Here is a 15,182-nt window from a genome sequence, read left to right as displayed (position 1 = left end):
AAGCTGAAGTGTTGTTTTTGACAGCAAATTTTGATTCAGTTTTAGTCATAGTCTTTTGAATAAAATGTCATTTAGTTTTAGTCATAATTTAGTCAACTGAAAAGTTTTAGTTTTAGTCTAATTTTAGTCGACTGAATATCATAGGATTTTAGTCGACTAAATCTACAGTTGATTTAGTCAGCTAAAAATGTATTTTGGCAGCCCTTGATGGCATCGTAATGACTGATTTTACACTTGGTTGCGTGCTGAAAATAGCCGATCTACAAGCGCGACGCGTTGTGAGCTTTTTTTATTTTGTTTTTATTTTGTTTTCATCAGTGAAAAAAACGCAGTCGACAAACATTTTTGTCATGTTTTAGTTGACGAAATCAACACTGATAAGCTGTCCATATTAGGGTAGATATGGTAGAACCATTTGTTTAACAGTGGTTGACCTCTTTAGATTGATAACGTGGATGTAATGGATTTACAGTGAATTACACATCACCATATTAGATGGTATTTACAGCTAACCAGCACAATAATCTAACCCAGTGTTTATCAACCTGTGTTAGTTATCATTTAGAAAACATCTCATTGATATCTAAATATCAGATTCGACATTAAACTGGACTGTTATTATGTAATGATTATTTAATTATTAGCCTAGGAAAAGCCTGTTACGATTAGAACCATGACACTTACATGATACTGAACATGATACTAAACATGATATTGACATGATACCAACCATTATACTGACATGATACTAAACATGATACTGACATGACACTGTCATGATACTGAGTGTGCTACTGACCACGATACTAACCTTGATATTGATACAGACCACGATACTAACCTTGATATTGGCATGATACAGACCACGATACTAACCATGATATAGAGACTGACATGATTTTCCATCATCATCCGAATAAAAAAACATGCAACTAACTAACATTCAGAAATCACACCTCATTTGACTCATTTTACAGTTAATGAAAAAAGTCTTGGATTAAATTAAGACAATGTGCACTCGAATATATTAAACTGCTGCCCCCAACAAGTGCACCTCAGTACTCCAGTGGAGGTACAGTAAAGTTCACTGTCTCTTGTAACACTGGCGGCGTGAGGTTGAATGAACAAGACCACAAAACAACTACAATATAGTTTGCAGTTTTGCAACGTGCATTAGGCTATCTCCCTCATGCCTTCTTTTGTCATACTGACAGTAACAGGAAATCACAGGAAGTTAGTTGGGTGCCTTGTCTTACAACACAGCTTGAAATGTCTTGTCTGAATATTTCCTCTTCAGAATCTCTCTGTCTGCACTCAAGTTTAGTACCTAAAGCTAATTTGGCACTACAGTTTTAGCCACTGAACCTATGGGAAGAACAGCAATGCTATTCACAGTTACAATTCAAATATATTCCGAAAACAAAATTGCAATCATCCACTGAGGCAGCACATCAGCCCTAAAGGCCAAATAAACATGGAAAACATAGTTATATCAAATCAAATAAGAGCAGCGGAAAGTAACTTCATGACACTTCATGGTAGGGAATATCACCGGCATTTCATTTCATTTTTATTTTGAAATGAAATGGCTCACAAAAACCTATTGATGCAATAGGCCCTGACGGCCACAGCGACTGCAAATTACTTTAAGGAGATTGGTTCCTGCCATTGCACTGCAGGGCCAAGTGGGCTTGCTTAGTGGCAGGATAATGCAACGGGGAGGGGAATGGGCTATATAACCATAAGCATAATATGCCTCCCCCCTCTCTCTCTTGCTCCCTTCCAGCCTCCGTCTCCTCCGTGTGAGTTTTGTGACAACTGTGTTGAGAAATATTCCCCTGTTTTGTCCTGCATGTATAATATAATAAATGTCCACAACTATAATGTCATTAATGGAATAATAATCTATCTGTCTATCTCTCTCGCTTTCTCTCTCTCGCTCTCTCTCAATTCCATTAAAAGTGCTCAACCGAATATTTCCAAATGATGATTAAAAGTTTATATTTTTAGACCCTGTGTGTGTTTGTGTGTGTGTGTGTGTGTGTGTGTGTGTGTGTGTGCACGCACGCGCGCGCGCGCGTGCGTGCGTGCGTGCGTGCGTGCGCGCGTGCGTGTGTGTGTGTGTCTAGCTATACTTATGGGGACTAAACGCATGTTCACACAGTCACCTGCAGGGGACCTCTGACAGTGTGGGGACAAAATAGTAGGTCCCCACAACGGTTAGGGTTAGGTTTAGGGTTAGGCCACAGGACTTGCATAAAAATGAATGTGTGTGTGTGTGTGATGTGCATGCGTGTGCAGGCGTGCGTAGAATGGTCTACCTCAGTGCATTGGCAGTGGTGTATGTGGGTCCCTCCATGCTTATCTGCCACCCTCAGGCCCTCCTCCACGGTGGGGTTTCAGTGGTTCAGTGGCTACGGCATTTAACGTGTGTAGAATCCATGTAGGCCAGTGTTTCTCAAACTTTCACATTTCAAGGTCTTCCCTTAACTCTGACACTGTAAGGAGTGTCCATGTGTACACTGTCAGAGTTACAGACTTGTATGGGTAAATTTAGACCCCCCTAAAGGAAACCACAGAGTCCCTAGAATCCACTTTGAGAAACACAGCAGTAGCCTATCACATACTGTGCAGTGATGTACTGGACGAGCGTTAGTAACGGCCAATACACAGCGCACAAATGGTTTGAAAATGAATGTTTGGAATGTTGCTATTGGTCAGCCACATTGACTCAGACCATAGCAAGTCGATACATAATGGATGGGAACTAATGGTTTGTTTTCCCCCACTTTTCCCAGGAATTAATCATAATCATGAATGATCGAGACACTGAAAGCGGAAATCAGGCAGGAAACCAACCTCTTCAAGTGAGTTCTATGGAACTGGAGTCAAATTGCTGCAGTTGCATGTCAAACATCAACATGCAAAATGTGTCAGCGTTTGCTTATTATGACTGTAGGTTACTGGAATATGTGCTAGGTAAGAAAATCCAGTTACTTTCATGTTCATCATTTTGTATTCTTCAGCTGATATTTGAAGAGCAGCATTTGAGAACGTTGAGACATGCTTCAAATCTCTCTGTTTATCGTACCATATTTGTCTTCATTTCTCTTTCTCCTACCTCTGTTCATTTCCATCTTACATCTGTGCTCAAGAAGTGATGTACGGGTGCGTGTGTGTGTGTGTGCGTGTGTACAGTACGTGTGTGTGTGTGTGCGTGTGTGTGACACACTGATGCCTGAGGTTGTGTGTGATCGTGATGTGCTTTTTCCATGGTAATGTTCTAACAAGGCAGTGTTTGTTCAAGAGGGTGGAGCACTTGAGCTCAATGTGTCATGGAAGGAGTGTCAGAGGAGAGGAGAGGAGAGGAGAGGAGAGGAGAGGAAAGGAGAGGAGAGGAGAGGAGAGGAGAGGAGAGGAGACTGTATGGAAGGAAACATGAGAGGAGACGAGACGAGAGGATAGTTTTCATGTTATAGTCGACCACTCTCTGTAGCTATGCTGTCTACAAGGTTCAAAATCAGTATGTGTACACACACCGCACGTGCACACACGCACGCGCTGCAAGCTTGTATATGTATGTATGCAACTAAATATTTTGAGATGGGGGTCCGTGGCCAAATACTTATCATTTTGGGGGTCCTTCAAATGAAAAGGTTTGAGCTCCACTGACATGGAAACATAGGTGTTTCAAAAGAAAGAAAATGCAGATCTACAAGCTCGCAGCGCGGCACTCGGTGCTGCACTGTAAGCTTGTATATCTGCTACTTTTCAATAGTTAAAGCACAAAATAATGCGTAATAACGTACCCAGGGCCCAGAATTTGGTGCGACACCCCTGCACACACGCACACGCAGTCCAGTCAGTGTGGTTACTCAGCATATCTTTGTCGGCTGCCGTCGTTGAATGGAGCAGCTAGTCTACTTATAGAGCGTGTGACAATGCTTTAAATGTAAAAACAGCAACTTAATGCCAAAGCACAAAACGCTCTGTGAACTTCAATTCATCTCAATAATGAGGAAACAAGGATTCAACAAAGCTAGAAAAAAATACTTTATTTCCCGTCCCGGGCTTCTTCCACTTTGTGCTCGCCTTTATCACTCTATCTCTCTCTCTGTCAGGGTAAATTATGCATGCAGTACAACCAACAAAGCAAGGCCCGGACACATTATTTGAAAACTGATCACCTCAGCACTCTTTACCCCACTGTGTAACAACAGAAAAACAGTCTAAATATACATCCTCATGCATAATTGGGCGAGATCAAAAAAGTGCTGCTATCCTAGCTAGAGACACTATCTAGAATGACAGATTTACTGTTCAAACAAATGATAAAACCCCCTCCCTCCCTCCCTCCCGCCCCCCCCTCACTGTGATCACAGCCAACTGACAAGGAAAGCTGAGCAAAGGAAAGGAATATTTTCTCTAACCCCTTGGCTTTCTGCGGATAGATTATCAAAGCTACACCAGCAAATGAAATGCAAGGTATATATAGGGAGTGTGAGCACTGTCTTGAAAGACATCGCAAAAATAAACCCTAAGAGATGGAGATGGTGAGAAATAAAGTGAAAGTGAAACGTGCTCTTTCTACTGACCTCTTGAATGCAAAAAACCTCACTAGCAGGCACATTATTTCAGGAAGAAACACTTCATTCAGCCAGGTTAGCTCTAAAACATCATGCATATAATAGACTTGCTCAAGCACTGTGAGCTTGTAGCTGCTACAACTGCTATTTTTAGCACATTATTTACCTACTATGACTTGCCCAGAATAGGGACTCTAAGGTTCAGGAGGTTTTAAAGGGATTTTTCACTTTAAAAAAAAAACTTTGTGTCATTTTATCATCTACCCAGGCTTTTGGGAACACCCCAGACAGTTTTCAAGTTGCTTGATTCCGATATTTGATATCCATTTTATCAGACACGCCCCCTTCCTATACAAACCCAACTTCAAACTCCATTTTAACGATTAATTTATCATGGTTAAGATGGAGTTTGAAGTTACAATGGGTTTGTTTAGGAAGGGGGGCGCGTCTGATCAAATACTGAATCAAGCAACTTAAAAACTGTGTGTGTCAGGTCCAAATTGAGCTGCTGTTTGCTGAAACTGACTAACTGGATTCAGATTCTGTTGAGGAACACAGGATTGGTCAGTGATGATAATAGATCAGAAATCTTACTACAATTACTAAACCTTGCATACTAAATCTTGTAATACTTTAGGTTGAGATTCGATTGGGGGGGGGGGAGTAACATTGATTACTGATTGGCCAATGCCACCTATAGGCTTCCAATCACAGCTCAAATAAGACTTTGCAGCTCAAGATCTGATCTTCATCTTTTCATTGCTCTCTCTAGACACAATGCAACACACATTCCTCACAGGGATTTGTCTGTTTGAACAGTGATAGAGTGAGACTGGGGGCCTGTTTTCCCGCAAAGCACTGGCACACAGCAATCATTTTATCATCATAATCACCAGCTGATGCATAAAGATGATCTGGGCGTTAAAAAGCTTTTGATTAAGTTGGCCTTGCGTGAAGGAAGTACTGCACATCAAGACCTGTCGGTGTTATTTGACATGCTTTGAAGGGTCCTGTCTCCCTGTCATTTCCCACCTCATACATTTCCAAAAATAAATACAAAATTCATGCAGTTGAAACATTTGAAAAATTTTCTGAAAAAGTGAAAATAAAATAGCAGATTTACAAGCTCACAACAACATGTCACGATGGGACATGAGCTCGTAGATTGGCTATTTTCTGCAATTCTTCATAGGGCTTATGTGGTTAAAATCTATTGAACAGTTCTGAAGGTGTACTGACTTAAACATCTGATAAAGATGCAGAAGTGAACAGATAATAGGACAAGTGCTCCTCTGACATCTAGTGATAATTGGAACATGACACTACAGATTCAGATATATACTCTAATTCAGCCACGATTTGCTCTATTAAGCAGATAATACAAGAACAAGAAATAACAGCCAAATGAATAAAAGTAGAGCATGGTTTGTTATAAGTGCAAAGGGCTCATACAGTATGTTCTCAATTGAATGGCTTTAACCTGTCGGGAAAGAAGAGTCATTTTCCTTTCAAGGAAACTATAAAACCTCAATATAAAAGCTTGGCAGTGTTATAGCTGAGCTGAACATTCTACACACATTTGGGCAGTCCTTGAACTGAGTTTGTCTCCAAAATATAGAGGCAATGAATTTCACACAGTGGCTCTAAAAACACGATGCACACACTACAGTAACACTGTTATACGCACGCACGCACGCACGCACGCACGCACGCACGCACGCACGCACGCACGCACGCACGCACGCACGCACGCACACACGCACACACACACACACACACACACGCACGCACGCACGCACACACACACACACACAGATTCAAATCCCTCTATTACATCAAGCATATTGGACCACTTCTTTTATGTACCATGCACTAAAACACATCATAAAACATTCTGAATATTATCAGACAATCTCCACAAATCACATCATATATATTCAAAACGTTCTCTCTGTACAATATCTGCATTTGTTTCTATAACCAGGCCTGAGAAGTTTGCTTTAGCAATTGCCTCGACTTATAAAACAGCCATAGGCTAACCCCATATTCCTCTGACAGTACCACATAAAACCAATTGGTCTTAGGGTCGATTCATATATAAGGAGACGAGTTTATTTCGGATCGGCACTGTCCAGACCCAAATATGATGTCATTCAGCGGTTCGGGTGGGCGTCACCCGACTTAAACTCGCGGTTCGGTGCTGCTGAAATGTTGTGACCTCCCGACTTAATTTCGGGGCTCAGCGGTGTCTTCTCATTCATTCAGCCCAGCTTCAACTTCATATTTTCGTCTGTGAAGCCAAGGAAACAGCGGATGTTTGGAAGGGAGACAAGCCGACTTCCAAAGCGTGTGGCCGTGTATTGAGCGTTGCATAGCGGATACATTGTCAGCTGACTCTCGCTCTGGCTGGAGACACACAAACACACACACACAAAACAGGGGCAGTGTGTGTGTGTGTGTGTGTGTGTGTGTGTGTGTGTGTGTGTGTGTGTGTGTGTGTGTGTGTGAGAGAGAGAGAGAGAGAGAGAGAGAGAGAGATAGAGAGACACCCCCGTTCTCTCTTCATCTTCTGCCCATCTGATGTGCCCTGGACCTCCAGTCAGTCAGCGTGCCCTGCAAAGCTCATTTATCGGCCACAAACGTTTTCATGCCAAGGACCTCCAATATGGCGCTAGCCGTTAAGAGAGTATGAATGGACTCTCCCCAAACCTAAATTATTTCGGTTCGGGAAGAGCTCCCGAACCGAAATAAACTTGTCTCCTTATTCAAGTATGAATCGACCCTTAGGAGATAATACTGTACATCAGAACATAACTGATCCCCAACTCCAGTGGATCTCAAAGTGGGATCCGTGGACCCCCAGGGATCCAAAGTTGTAATCCTTTTGAAACATTTTAACAACACAAATCTTGTATCGGGGGGTCCCTGGCACGAAACATTTTCAGATGTTCTGCGGGCAAATAAATAGATATCAAATTTGGGGGTCTTTGACATCCAAAAGAAAGTTTGAGAACCACTGCCCTATGGCTACTACACCATGGCCAGGGCGACCCTGTCCGGTGTCATCGGCCCCGTTTTGACAGAGATCCACAGGTCCTCTGCGTTGCCGTTCTTTTTCTTCTTCTTCTTGTTCCTGGTCTCTGACTGTGACGCGGAGGAGGAGGTGGCGTCACCACGGCAGCAGCAGCAGCAGCTGTTGTTGTTGTGGCGGCAGCAGCAGCAGTGGCAGCACACCACCAGTGAGGTGACGAGCACCAGCAAGGGCAGGGCCAGCAGCACCGCCAGGCACACAGAGTTGTACGCTCCCTGGCTGTGTTTGTCCGTCACATAGCTCCACAGCTGGCTGAAAAGCTCCAGGACGCCGTCTTTCTTCTCCTCCATGATTATTATTATGCGGAGGATTCCTTTAGAACTCCTTGTTTTATTGAGGCTGGCAGGGGCCGTAAAAGTTTTCTTAATTCCTTTTTATTGGGTCATGAAGTTTATGAACGCAAGTATAAAAAAAAAACGACGAGTGAAGATATTAAGCTGCTTCTGATATCTCGAATCTCTGCCAAATTAATTAAGACGGGACTGCTAATTAACTTGGCAAAGCTCTCTTTCTTGGTTCAGGCTGAAGATGTTTTTTCTTTTTTAAATCCAACTTCTGAAGAGAGCTTCTTAAACGTCGTCTGAAGGGCAAGTTTACCACAGTAGAAAAATACTGATTGGTCATAAAGAGGTCAAAGTCATCAAAATATTTCCCATCCAGTCAGAATGATTGGCTGTATTATAAACCAATCAGAACAGCTCTTTATTATTAACAATCATCCAAAACTAAAAATAATTCAGGTCAGACATCAGTGCCTGTGGCTCACAACTCTCCTTTGGGGTGTTTCCTACATGAGCTGTAGCTCAACAGGGACCGAGCGCAGTCATAATACACTGCCAACACTGTGTTATCTGATGAAGGTGAGTTGCTGCTGGCGCGTACTGTACACGTTTCTGTTGACATGTTTGTGTTAGATCAGATGCGTGCCGGAAACCACAGCGCTGGCCTTCATCCAACCTCCTCTTACCTCAAGTAGCCTACCCTGTCTGCCGGTTACGGAGAGACGAAAGCTTTGTTTACACAAGCCTGAGAGACCAAACACTTCATTGTTTACGAGAAGATGCATTTTGAACTCCTCAGCTCGCTCAATGATATAATCCTGGAAATCCTGGAATGTTGATGAAAGTGTGTGGAAGGCCTCAGGTGCCCACAGTCTTCACAGTTTGTTTCTTTTTGGCAACTTGTATTTGACCTCCTCACTCTTTGCTCCAGGCCCTTTGCAGTCTCCTCTAACTTGTACCACCTCCGCTCACCTCTCCTTTATTCCTGCTTCATCCATCCTTCAGTGTGTTGAGAGGTGACAGAGCAGGGAGATTCCTGTGGACAAGAAAATGAAGAGGAGAGGTTATTAGAATGAACTCTATTACAGATAACCTAGCCCTGACCACCACCACCACCAGCACCACCGTGGCTTTCACTTCCTCCTCCTGCCACAAATCCCCTTCCCCTTCCTCCCAACAGCTCTATTCCAGTGGGGGGGTCGCCAAATTATTTTGGGGGGGTCCCCAGATGATTACCGGTAACTTAATGTGCAACACTGTTTTCTCAATCAACAGTAAACAAACCAACACAAAGTTTAAAGGTATCTGCACATTTCTAAAGTGAAAATTTAAGGACTTTTTAATACCTCTAATATGACAAATTAAACATTGGCCAAATTGTCAAATATTAGAGGCAGAAATTGTGAAAATAGCCGAAAATTGCGAGGAGTTGTGAGCATGCATGTAGATCTGCTATCTTCGCAATAGAACCGTAATATAAAAAATGTATGCCTCAACACTCAGTGCTTGTCAGGGTGGGGTCGTGGCCTGAAAAGGTTGAGAACCACTGCTCTATTCATCCAAACTCCTCCTTCAGTTCTTGCTTCAGATTTTACTCTGAGTAATGTTGAAGTGGAACGAGTCACTACAGATCTTTTAGATTCCCCATCCAAGAGTCTGACTGAGAGGTGAATGACATAGAGAGAGAGGATAGGAATGGAGATGAGGTGAGATGAGATGAGATGAGAGAAAAACTGGTTTGGAAATCCATCTGAATATACAGTTAATGGTGCCCAGGAACACCTTGAAGGATGGAGCTGGGAGTGATTATTATTTTTATTCTTTTTTTTTTTTTTTTATAAATGTGGTATTCTCACATTGTCCACTGTCCACACATTACTTGACCTTCACAGTTCTTCCCACCTGATTGAAACAGTATTTATCAGCTAATAACAGCACCTTCACAAACAGTTTTAACCACCCTCACTCTATACTTAGAACCAATACTTAACCAATACCAATATTCTTTTCGCCCTCTATACCAAATCTCTTTGCCGGAGACCTACAAGCTCACAACGCATCGCGATTGACCATATTCACACAGCGGCCATCTTGCCATTAAGACAATTATTGCCACCCTAGTTGCCACTATATGTTGGTACAGTTTTCAATCCAAATTTCAAACATGGAGGCCAGGTGAATATGCATGGTCAATGCAACGCGTTGTGAGGGATGCTAGGGTTCAAGTGGTTAAAGATAATGCACAATACCAGAGGAGGGGGGGGGAAGTACAATGTTGTAAAGTGCCATTTCTTAAAAATGATTAAGTTGTTTCAGAATATTACTTTCTGTGCCAACATGCTAAATTGCTTTTGTGGTATTTTCACAAAATGACCTACCTCACATGAAACACAAATGGATTCTTATTAAATGGAAGAGGGCTAAATGGAATAGAGAAGAACACCACACACAGTAATGTTATTGGTATTAAAATGTTATTTTGGCAGACTAAATGTCAATGCCGTGATGAAACACAAACAATGCAGACGCTGCAGCATCCTCTTGTCTAAATTGAATTGAGTCTAAAGAGCAAAGGTTGTTTAGGCTACATTAGTCATTAGTGTCATTAGTGAGCATTCATTTGTTGGCTGTGTATAGAGGGGGGAAAAGTTCAGAAAGTAGTCACTTATTTCTGTGATGCATTTGTTATAAAACTCGCCTGAAAGTACATTACGCCATGTGTTATTCAAACACTGATTGTACCGCTATTTCATCTTTGAACATTACAAAATGTGAAAGTCATGTTTTCAACGTTAAATCTTGAACCCTTGCCAAAAATAACCGATCTACAAGCTCACAGGCTTGTAGACTAGAGCTTATAAATCTACTATTTTAACAGAATATTCGCCTTAGGTGATAGGGTTCATGTGATTAAAGGCTGCAGTATATACAGTAGGTGATGAATGTAAGAGTATACTGTAAATTCACCAGCACAAAGGACTTCACAGTAAAGTCTCTCTCACCAAAGCTCTGCCTTAGCATTATGGCCTCCGAACAGAGCCTCTGTATGCAGAATTCTCAGTAAGAGATGTGAGTCAGATTTCCATCTCATATTTGACTGCGTCTTAGGCGGAGCATATTATGTGCGGCGCACCTGCATGAATAGAGCAATAGACTTGGTGTGGCTCATGTGTGAAATTGGTTTATAGTCAGCCTTCGAGTTTCCTTCCTGCTCATTTAACCAACAGGAAACTGAGCTGTGAGAACTCACTGTAGGCTGGCATGTCGTATTGAGACGTCAAAATAACTCTTCTTATTTCAGCGACAATAGCCCCAACTGATTAAGGAGTGACGGTGATGTGTTCATTTCTATTCCGAGTTTTAGCATTGTTGAAATTACAGTTGAGAGCCAATGACAAATAGGCAGGTATTAGAGAGCAAGCAGCTCAGCTGCCGTATGGTTAGTGTCTACCTTGAGATTGGGGTTCAAATCCCTGACTGGGTCAGACTCATACCAAAGACTATACAAATTGGACTCATGCCCTAAGGGGCAAATGGCTCGGCAAGTAGAGAGAGAGATCTGTGTAGAATAAGGCTGTTTATTTCTCATGGAGTTGTGGGTTCTTTTTTGAGGCTGATAACACTTGGTCAAGCTACGGTAATACCCATAGTAGATAACCACTGCTCACCACTGGACCATAATCATAGCAAAGGGCCCTGCTCTTAGAATGAGAGCACAGTAAACAAGGCCTGCTGCAGTGTCACTGACAAATAGGTAGGAGTCACTTGGTGACAATAAGGGTTGCAGCATACAGTACAGCTTCACCGTGTCATAAATAGGTATGACCTACACATGGAAAGATTAAGTAGTGATGTGGTGGAAACAGAAAAAAAATGGTTACAAAAGTCTCTGCCTGCAGAAACAGCGATGACTTGTACTTCATGTGTATTTGCCAACAGTGCACAAAGCCACACTATGAGTATGAATCTCACAAAGATTGATTATTAGCTACAGCGAAAATTGCAAATCTACAATATCATGTGCAATGTGTTTGGGATTGGGCCACGAATAGACCCCTGGGGGCCCCTAATCAATAGGGGTTATGAGGTTAATCATTGATGTCAGTTCCATGTAATTGTTATATTTCCGTCTAACATTTTTGCCCTCTAGGGATCTTATGCCCTATCAAAACATTGCATTACCGTGGATTCCTAATCTTTTGGGGTCATATAATCCACATGAAAACACATAAAGGTACTTCGCAATGCGTGGTAGCATAAAGTGGTAGCCTGCAATAAGTGTCATTTCCTCACTTCAGACAGTGAAGAGCGTCCGCTTGGGAAATGGATCACAGTTTGATCCCCGGCTCCCCTTGGTTATTGACGAAGTGTCCTTGAGCAAGACACTGGACTCGTAATTGCTTCGTAATACAGGTTGATACCTCGAATGGTTTCCTCCGCCCACGGTGTGTGAATGTGTGCGGGTGAAGGTAATGCACATTGTAAAGCACTTTGGATAAAGTGCTTTACAATTTATATAAATGCACCATTACTATTTACTACCGGTATTTACCCATAGCAATCACGGGCCGCGGTTATACAGTAGAAGGCTTTATTGCTATGTATATATTTTGATCAGAATAATGTGCATTTGATATAATAAAGCATATAATCATATCTTGCTTTTTAATACTGTTAACAGTCTGGAGCATGTCACTCCAACATTTCACTGCACATACTTGTATGAGTGACCTCTTGATCTGAGCTTGATCTGAACATAACAGAAAAATCCCCCAGCTCTGGCCACTCTTTTGGCAGTGTTGTTGAAGTATTTCTGGCTCACGATCGTACTGCTTTCAATCATCATCATCATCAGTACTGCTTGTCGAGTCCTCTCTCAGCAAGGCTCTATTTATTTGTGGCCGTGGCACGTAACTGAAGGTGCCGGCGCTCTAAGTGTTAAGTTTGTTTATGTTTGTTCAAAGCAGATTTGTGACAAATGAGGGGTAGGCCACACAAAGGAGAAGTACACAACTAAAATCCAGCACGCTCAAGTTAGAATAAATGTGTCAACGCGCTAAAAGAGAAATGATGGAGACAAGTTGATGAGGCAAAGCGAGTGCAGTTTTATGTGGACCTCCCAGGTTTTGTAGGTTTTTCCCATACTGTCGACTGTCTGTCACTCAAGCCATACTGGTTCAAATGAAATGTTCCTCATGTACAGAACATCATTATAACATTTCCCTGAAATGGCGTAGCAATTAACATTGATGCCTCTATGAATCCTGTCATATACAGTAGCCTCTCATTCTGTAGCCTATAGGGCGGCCTATGTCTCCCTCTCTCTCTACCATTCTGTTGAAACCAAACCATAGCGGGCTCCCCGCTGTTCTGTAAAAGAATACTGTCATTCCAAAACAAAGGCTATGAATGGGTACTTTCTCATGACATTGTGTTTGCTCAGGCCAATTCATAAACAGGAAAAGGCCATTGCAGGGCCACACAAAGCCAGGATGAGGGGCAGAGAAAAGTTATGATTGCGCTCAGTTAGCTCCGACGGCTATTTAAAGGAACATGTGCGACCTAAAGACAGAGTGATGACAGAAGGCGAGGCAGGAATATTTAATGAGTCGCCCCAAGCAGCGCGCAATTAGGACGAACACCCCCCACCCCATCCCCTCTCATATATAGCCCTGTTGTTTTTTAAATGCTAAAATGTTGCTAATTCACAACAACCATTTCCACTATTTTTATTGGGGAATGTTTTGAATATATATTTTCCCCTTATCACACGATTTCGTATGTGAATGCAAAATAGGAAGGTTGAATAATGGGTCAGGTTTGCTTTAACTATTTCGCCAATTGTATAAATGGTGCATTTATTGCAACCGAAGGTTGCAGTTAGTATGTGAAGCGTCACATGCTGACTCCGTCCGTCTGGATGGCTGGTTGCGACCAAAGGTCGCAGTTTAGTATGTGAAACGGCACATGCTGACTCTGTCCGTCTGGACGTGTACACATTTTTACGGTCTATGGGTTTGCCACTCTGACATCATGCTCTGACATCACTGTGATGTCAGGGGAACCACTCAGAATAGGTTTGCCGCTCTGACATCACGCTCTGGCTTCACTGTGATGTCACTAACAGAATCCCTTTTATGCCCATATATGGAGTTTCCTGATGTCATCAATATTAAGCCCTCCAACCGGACTTCATATGGGAATGCCCATATGTGGAGGCCACATCGGCCACATACCACACTAACAGAATCCATACAGTATATGGCCAAGACAGATGGCCAAAACAACCCATATCTGTGTGGCTGGTTCTACAGACAGGGATCTCCATGTATGGGCATAAAAGGGTATGATGTCAGATGTCATAGACATCATAAGACTTTCACATAACGAATAACTGAGTAAGCATGTTTGGGCTCTCACAGCATATCTCCATATACATGGATCTCCATATATATGTGTATTTATTTTTTCTATGGAAATAATGATATGATGGGAACTACGCAAGAAAGCTAATTTCACCCACTTTTTTACTCCTGTAAACCTGTGATGTGACAATAAACTGATTCAGATTTATTTTTCTACAGACTAGGTCCAGGATAAAAACATTGTGTTTGAATCAAATATATTCTAACCCTGTGTCCATAGTTTCAATTTCATGCAAGCTTCCCCTGGACTTATTGACATTTGTTGTTGATTACAGTTCCCATAAACCGCAGTATTTCATCCCATTATACGCATCAATACAAACATGGCTAAATAGTGTGAGAGAGTATTGAGGAAGAAGATGACAGTCTCTCAGAACTTAGCAAACCTTATCAACAACCCATCATCAACGGTGCGTTGAAAGAGGAAGTGTAGAAAGTGTGAAATCAGAAAGTCACTTCACATGTTGACAAACTTGTTTTTAACTTGCTTATGGTTTTGACAGAATAATTCAACTGTATCTACAAACAAACAGTGTATTTAAAAAAGGATCTGGGAGAAGTTGTACAAAAGTCGTAGCCTGCAAATCGGAAAGGTTCAGAAATGTAAATGGACAAATTCACGTACCATTGGTGCTCAGTGCCTTCCTAACAACGGGAGCCTCTTCTATCATATCACTATATTAAGTGCAACATCTATTAAATGTACCTAACAGAAAGAGTTTCTAAAAGAGATATCTCTTACACTAGTGGTTCTCAAACTTTTACATTTGAAGGTCTCCCCTTACCTTTTACAGTGTAC

General features: G+C 42.0%; 1 protein-coding gene across 1 annotated transcript; it reads right to left on the bottom strand.

Moving 5' to 3' along the window:
- Positions 1-7,002: 7,002 nt before the first annotated feature.
- On the bottom strand, positions 7,003-8,863 carry kiaa0040 (KIAA0040 ortholog). Its single transcript, XM_080726075.1, has one exon. The coding sequence runs from the start codon at positions 7,965-7,967 to the stop codon at positions 7,617-7,619; it is 351 nt and encodes a 116-aa protein (XP_080582201.1). The 5' UTR covers positions 7,968-8,863; the 3' UTR covers positions 7,003-7,616.
- Between the last annotated feature and the right edge of the window lie 6,319 nt (positions 8,864-15,182).

Source organism: Nannobrachium achirus (genome assembly GCF_963921795.1).
Source record: "Nannobrachium achirus genome assembly, chromosome: 5".
Taxonomy (NCBI): domain Eukaryota; kingdom Metazoa; phylum Chordata; class Actinopteri; order Myctophiformes; family Myctophidae; genus Nannobrachium; species Nannobrachium achirus.
Note: the sequence above shows the minus strand (reverse complement) of the source record. Positions and strands in the feature narration are given on the sequence as shown.